The 7,500-nt window shown below is 47.3% G+C and overlaps 1 protein-coding gene across 1 annotated transcript in view; it reads left to right on the top strand.

Moving 5' to 3' along the window:
• LOC130392415 (fibroblast growth factor 10-like) overlaps positions 1-7,500 on the top strand; it is a 13,172-nt gene that overhangs the window by 1,911 nt on the left and 3,761 nt on the right. The window contains exon 3 of the mRNA XM_056602898.1: positions 6,664-6,767. Within this exon, the coding sequence (XP_056458873.1) occupies positions 6,664-6,767 (104 nt within the window). The remainder of the gene's footprint in view (positions 1-6,663; positions 6,768-7,500) is intronic.

The following is a 7,500-nucleotide window of genomic DNA, read 5'->3' as shown; positions in this document are numbered from 1 at the left end:
CACACACACACACCAATGATACCCATTTCCACCGTCTCATTTGGTTTCCATCTCTCTCTTACTCTCTCTCTCTCTCTCTCTCTCTCTCTCTCTCTCTCTCTCTCTCTCTCTCTCTCTCTCTCTCTCTCTCTCTCTCTCTCTCTCTCTCTCTCTCTCTTCCTGACTGATGTTCCATATGTTGGGAGTGCTGACATAGATGATGACTTATTTATAATGTAGGGGAAAAAAGACAGAGTCTATTTCAACAGAGCGGTGAGAAAACTCAGCAGGCCCCCTCCAGCACCTGGACGTCTGCCATTCCAGATATATTATTCAATTTGTCTAAATTAGCTTGCTTACTTCATGGCAGGTGTACACTAACTCAGCCCTCAAGACCACAGGCAGTTGGACAATGGTTTACTTTACTTCCACCTCTTTCGTTAGTCGTCCTTTTAGAAGTTGAACTCGCTCTTCAAAACGGGGTTAATGCGGTGGGTTTGCGTCGAGCAGAAGCAGCGGGGCAGAGGCGAGAAAAGGCCTTGGACGTTTTATGAATGACATGGCTGAACGTCATTGTGGCCACATCAAAGCCGTGCATCTTCGGTATCAATGGTGGTGCCATCAAAAGGCGTTGTCCCGAGGGGCTACGGGAACACTGCGTATGGATTATGTGGCCCGATATCAGGTTCACACGGTAAGGGATACTACACAAGAACAACCCCACTCGGCGCTGGAGTCCCTGGGGCTAGACATGATCCCAGAGCTGGAGTCCTTTGTAGACCATCGATGGTCCCTTGAAGTGACGAAATATCAAGTTATCCGACCGTGGCTGGAAGAAGGCCTGCCTTGTGTCCGAGCCGGAACAAGGCAAGCTTCAACCACGTTCATGAGATTATTTTGTTGGTTTTGTTTTGTTTTACTGTGTTGTGTCCGTGAATATAATTTATATATTTTAGATTTTGGCTCGGGTTGTGTTAGACGTTTCGAGTGTCTGGATCCAGGGTGGTCCGGTTCTGAGTGGCTGGTTCTGAAGTGGTCAGCACACTTCACGCGGAAAATAGGTTTGGTGCGTTCGTAAGTACAAATGACGTTATGCTGGAGTGAAAAGCATACCTAGCCAATCTTTTTTGGGCACTCTTTCTTGACCCCCCCCCCTTAGATTTAGATAAAAATCTCAGCAGATGTTGAGATGGTGAAGTGTTCAGTGACCAAACCGAGTTTATAAGAGTACAAAAACAACATAAAATGTACTTTCTTTGAAGCACGCAGGTGGCTGGTTCTACAGTGGTTGGTTCTAAGGTGGCTGGTTCTACAGTGGTTGGTTCTAAGGAGGCTGGTTCTAAGGTGTCTGGTTCGACAGTGGTTGGTTCTAAGGTGGCTGGTTCTACAGTGGTTGGTTCTAAGGAGGCTGGCTCTACAGTGGTTGGTTCTAAGGTGGCTGGTTCTACAGTGGTTGGTTCTAAGGTAGCTGGTTCTAAGGTGGCTGGTTCTAAGGTGGCTGGTTCTAAGGTGGCTGGTTCTACAGTGGTTGGTTCTAAGGAGGCTGGCTCTACAGTGGTTGGTTCTAAGGTGGCTGGTTCTACAGTGGCTGGTTCTAAGGTGGCTGGTTCTAAGGTGGGTGTTTCTAAGGTAGCTGGCTCTACAGTGGTTGGTTCTAAGGTGGCTGGTTCTACAGTGGCTGGTTCTACATTGGTTGGTTCTAAGGTGGCTAGTTCTAAGGTGGCTGGTTCTAAGGTAGCTGGCTCTACAGTGGTTGGTTCTAAGGTGGCTGGTTCTACAGTGGCTGGTTCTACATTGGTTGGTTCTAAGGTGGCTGGTTCTACAGTGGTTGGTTCTAAGGAGGCTGGTTCTACGGTGGCTGGTTTCAGGTTTGCCTGTTTCTAGTGGTTTCTGGGTCTAAGCTGGCTGGTTCTGAGTTCTAACATGTCGGGGTTCTTGTTGGGGGGGGGGGGGGGGGGGGGTTCTAGGGCTGGCTGGTTCAAGGGGCGGATGATTCCAAGGTAAGCTGGTTCTAAAGTCGCTTGTTCTAGGGGTGGATAGTTCTAAAGGTGGCTGGTTCTAAGGTGGCTCGGTCTAGAGGTTGCTGGTATTAAGGTGGCGGGTTCTAGAGGTGGCTGGTTCTAAGGTGGCTCGGTTTAGAGGTTGCTGGTATTAAGGTGGCTGGTCCTAGGAGTGGCTGGTCCTAGGAGTGGTCTTGTGACGACCCAGCGCGGCGTCTGTAAAGGAGGTTAAAAAAAAAGGCGAAACCTCCTGCAGATTTATTGGGATGCCAGCAAAAACTGTCCCACATGGCTCCCTTACCCGCTGGGTGTCTGTGCTGATGTTTCTGAGAGAGAGAGAGAGAGAGAGAGAGAGGAGAGAGAGAGAGAGAGAGAGAGAGAGAGAGAGAGAGAGAGAGAGAGAGAGAGAGAGAGAGAGAGAGAGAGAGAGAGAGAGAGAGAGAGAGAAGAGACTGACCAGCAGGCAGACAGACAGAGAGGGAGAGAATACAATTTAGGGAAATGTATCCTTGATTAAGACATCAATAATTCGATTTTGGATTTATAATTTGAAAATGTGTACACATGCGTGATTCCCATTTTATGCATCATAATTGCTAAACAAGACTCAGGGAAAGATTTAGCAGTGAGCCGGTTAATTAAGGACAGCTTTGATTGTTTGCGAGGTTTAGTGTGTGTCTGTGTTTGTGCGAATGCGTGCATGTAGGTATCTGTGCGTGCACGTGTGTGTCAAGCCACCAATTTGGTGTCTGCACTGTGGCAAAGAGGCAGACAGGGCTCCAGCGGCGCGTGCACAAATAATCGGCTGTATGTGTTTGTGTGTGTGTGTGTGTGTGTGTGTGTGTGTGTGTGTGTGTGTGTGTGTGTGTGTGTGTGTGTGTGTGTGTGTGTGTGTGTGTGTGTGTGTGTGTGTGTGTGTGTGTGTGTGTGTGTTAGTGTGTGTATCTTTGCACAGATCTAGATGAATTGCTGTGTTGTTGCTAGCAAGGTGCAAATATTAGTTCCGTTGAACCAAGGCAAATATGTCTGCGGTGCACCTATGACCTTCAAACGACGGACAACAATGCAATTACTATTTCCCAAACCTTGATTGATGACAAACGAAAATAAACAAGTGACTAAGCATAACTGTTCATGCAGTAAAACACTTGGCGTTTGGCTTTCCACTGTGGAAAAAGCACCTTTGCCTCTTTCTGGCACGGCGCAGAACTCCTTTGCACCACCTCTTACACCACCAACACACCGTTTACTGCTGCGACGCCAAACAGAGCACGTCCGGTAAGATAGCCACACTAGCAAAATGCAACAACAAAGGGCAGAAAACAGCTGACTGAAAAGGGGACCTCAAGCTATTATTGAAGCACCCTTTGGGTACGTCAAAAATGATATTCAAATATTTGGGCGTGTTTATTAAAAGAAAGGTCATATTTTGAGTTGCGGCTGTTTTCTGAGCTCTTAAGCCCTAGTTTGGATACAGACAAGCGGAGCCAGACATTCGGACAAAATATCTGCGTTTTGTAACTTCCCAGTAATGTTCAAGTGTTCTAGTGTGCAAGTTCAGCTTCACCTGCAAAGGTTTTACGATGGTTGTGGATGCACTGTAGATGTATCTGTATGTATGGATTTGCGTTTGTGTTTATATATATTTGAGTGCATGTATCTATGTGTGTGTGTGTGAGTGTGTGTGTGTGTGTGTGCGTTCATATGTGTGTGCGTGTGTATGCGTCCGTGAGGGTGGGGGTGGGGGGGTTTGGGGGGGGGGGGGGGGGGGGGGGGGGGGGGGGGCGTTTCTGTCTGTCAATGTATGGACATTTATGTATGTGTGAGTGTGTGAGGGTCTGGAAGTCCATACGTATGAACGAGTGTTTGTCTGTGCGTGTGGGTGTGAGCGGCGGTCCTTGTCCCTGTGCGCGTGCACAATCACGCCACATAAAGCCTGTCTCGCCCCGGCCTCCGGTGGCTGTCTTTGATCACTGATCATTGCAGCCTTTCTAATCCTCCCCCCCCCCTCCCCTAGTCTCACTGTCATGGCTCCGCTGTCCCTCTCTGTTCTGGCCCCTTTCATCCCTCCCATGTTTACAGAGCAGCCACAGACTACCGTAGATTGTCTTACATTCTCGCTCCGTAGCCGACACCCAATCCCTCGCAGAAACCAGCTCCTCTCAGATCTTCAATGGCTGCTGTGTCACAGTCCAGCCCGGCCCGGTCGCTGCTGCCAGGCCCAGCACCCCCGCTGCCCCCCCCGGGGGGTCCCACTGTTTGAACTGGAAACCGATACAGTCGGGGACATCAGGGTGGACGCGGAGAGGAGTCACTGTATGCTTTAAGAGAGGGATTGGTCTTTCGCCGGGGACACACCTGCATCCTATCGTTCAGGTGTATCCACATGAGCTGTGTCTTTCCCTACCATGAGCATGCACGCATGCACGCACACATACACAGCTACACACCTACACACACACACACACACACACACACACACACAGAAACACACACACATGCACACAGGCGCACACGCATGCACACAAACATACGTGCAAAGGCAGACACACACATGCACATGCAAACACATGTGCACAGACACGCACCTACACAGACACGCTAATTCAGTGGGTTCGACAGTCAAGGGGGCTGACACACAAACAGTCATCAGACAGGGAAGGAGGTTTTGTGTGTGTGTGTTTGTGGCAGTGGGGGTGTTGGGGGTGTGGGTGGACAAGTGATCAAAGGCTGTCGTTTTCTGTCCAGAGTTCACACTCCCCCACACTACTTTGAGTTTACTTGTGTGTTTCTGCATCCCTTTGTGTGCCCTTCCCAAGTCCTTTCTTTCTGCGTGTGTGTGTGTGTGTGTGTGTGTGTGTGTGTGTGTGTGTGTGTGTGTGTGTGTGTGTGTGTGTGTGTGTGTGTGTGTGTGTGTGTGTGTGTGTGTGTATGTGTGTGTGTGTGTGTGTGTGTGCGTGTGTGTCTGTGTGCACATTTGTGTAGACACATGGTTATCGGGATAAAATAACGACACAGGAACAGGAAGGGTAGCGAGGAAGTCATGGAGAGGTCTGAAATCAAACGTGCCATGGGAAAACACACATCCACCCACACACACATAAAAACATTGGTAAACACACACACACACACACACACACACACACACACACACACACACACACACACACACACGCACACCCACACACACATCAACACATAGATAAACACAACCAAACACAGACAAAAACTTAAATGTGCAGGCATGCCCTTACATACACCTAAACACATTCAACACAGAAACACACATTCTTAGATAAGATAAGTGGGTTGTTTGGTCAAAGGACAGAGTAGGAAGTTATACCGCTCTGACCTCTGATACTAAAAACACACAAATAACTGCAGCTGTCTGGCTGCATGGGATGTGCATAGCCCCTGGGAAAGCTAAATTATTTGCATTGGGAATTGGCAACCGGCATACACAACAGAACAAAAACAACTTCAGCATGTATCTGCTACACAACCATTACTTTCAAATCCAGTGACACACGCAGCTGGAACCCATTACACAGGTGTAGCTGTTCAGGGACTATATCTTTCTGGAAATAAATCACGCCAGCCCCATTTTTTTTTCTTTCCGGTACTTTTTTTAAACAGTACAGCACATGGTTCCTCTCTGGGTGGTAGCAAGGGCAAAGGTCTGTAGTTAGCAACAGCAATCTATTGACAGTGTCACAGTACACAAAAGAGATACGATTCACATTTTATTTTGTTCACTTTAGTTAAAATTCCGCTGATGTTTCAATCAATTATCCGCACACACGTTTAATCCCTATTTCTCGTCACTTTAATCCACTTTCCCGCTATGGTCGTTTTTTCTCCTCTCATGGTGCATATCAGAATTGTTCGTGTACTGCATGTGATGTTGAAAGGCCTGGTAACTACCTTCCTACCTACAATGCATTGGCCTTTTTTTTCGTCATTTGAAATATCAGGCGCAGATCTCTTCTGGCATAATTGACCACTTGCCTTGCTAACAACCATGGTGCCACCCACAGTGCAGTCAGGGACCCATTCAGTCCACGCTGTCGGGAGGAAGTGTACAAACAAGTGGCTCCTGCACATGATCCTTAAATCGAAGGCAGATTTTGTGGGATACCGCAACAGACATCAATGTTCAATCAAAAAGGATGACAATGTGTTGACCAAAGTAAAGAGCACTTCCTCCAGACAAACAATCATTCCGAGCAGGACTCTTCACTCTGCCTATGGATTATCGATTATGCGCTGATAACATTTTGCTTCAATAGGAACGGGACATGAAGTGAGTTAGCTCTCTGACATGGGACATAGACGAGGGTATGCATGAATACCATAATAGTGAAGACTCAGTTTTATGAGTTTCAATTAGGCCCCTGCGGTTGTTGGTACATTTTGCATTCAGTAGACCAAATAGTGGGGCCACACGCTATACTGCATTTACACACATACATGCACGTCTCATGCTCTCCGGTGTTTTTCTCCTAACGTCGAGCTGTCACTGAATGACGGTTGTCATGGAAACCTCACTTCGCGTATAGTTTCCGGGTACTCCCAAAACTAAATATTTGTCGTGTTAATGTTTGTAATATGTCTAATACAAATAAACACACACCATCGAGGTGTTTGGTAAGATGTTTTTAAAACATTTGCTTTTCTGTTGCAGGTATTTTGGAAATCACATCGGTGGACGTGGGGGTTGTGGCCATCAAGGGGCTGAGCAGTAACTACTATCTGGCTATCAGCAAGAAGGGAGAGCTTTATGGAGCGGTGAGTTACAGGGTCAGAGGTCAACCTGGACAAGCCTGAGAGAGAGAGAGAGAGAGAGAGAGAGAGAGAGAGAGAGAGGGAGAGAGGGAGGGAGGGAGAGAGAGGGAGGAGAGAGAGAGAGGGGGAGGAGAGAGAGAGAGAGAGAGAGAGGGGGGGAGAGAGGGGGGAGAGAGAGAGAGTAGAGGAGAGAGAGAGAGGAGAGGGAGAGAGAGAGAGAGAGAGGGAGAGCGAGAGAGAGAGAGGAGAGAGAGAGAGGAGAGGCGAGAGAGAGAGAGCGAGATAGGGATTTCGAAAATAATTTCTCAAAAGGAGCCCCTTAGATCTTCCAGTGGCGTGGAGCTAGCTGAACCTCAGGAAAGAACCAGACTTGATATACTGTCCTTAGGTCCTCACGCTATCACTTATGTAACAAACTGGACAGTGTTACGTTATGGAAGATATGTCATCAGTGAGTAGTCAAAGACTACACATAGTAATTAATTAAAAAATATAGATGCATACATCTATTTATTTATGCTTTATTTTCTATGCATATGTATACCCTATATTTATATAGGGTTAGGTTAGGGCAGTATATAGACAAATAACATCTATAAAATATAATCTATTATATAAATTATATGTATAATATCCGCGTTTGTCGGAAATGCTGAACATCTTTTTCTTTTCCAGAGGGAGTTTGGCATCGACTGCAACCTTGAAGGAGCGCATCGAGGAGAATGGCTACAACACG

Source organism: Gadus chalcogrammus, chromosome 11, assembly GCF_026213295.1.
Source record: "Gadus chalcogrammus isolate NIFS_2021 chromosome 11, NIFS_Gcha_1.0, whole genome shotgun sequence".
NCBI classification, from domain to species: Eukaryota; Metazoa; Chordata; class Actinopteri; order Gadiformes; family Gadidae; genus Gadus; species Gadus chalcogrammus.
This window is presented reverse-complemented; position numbering and strand designations above follow the sequence as displayed.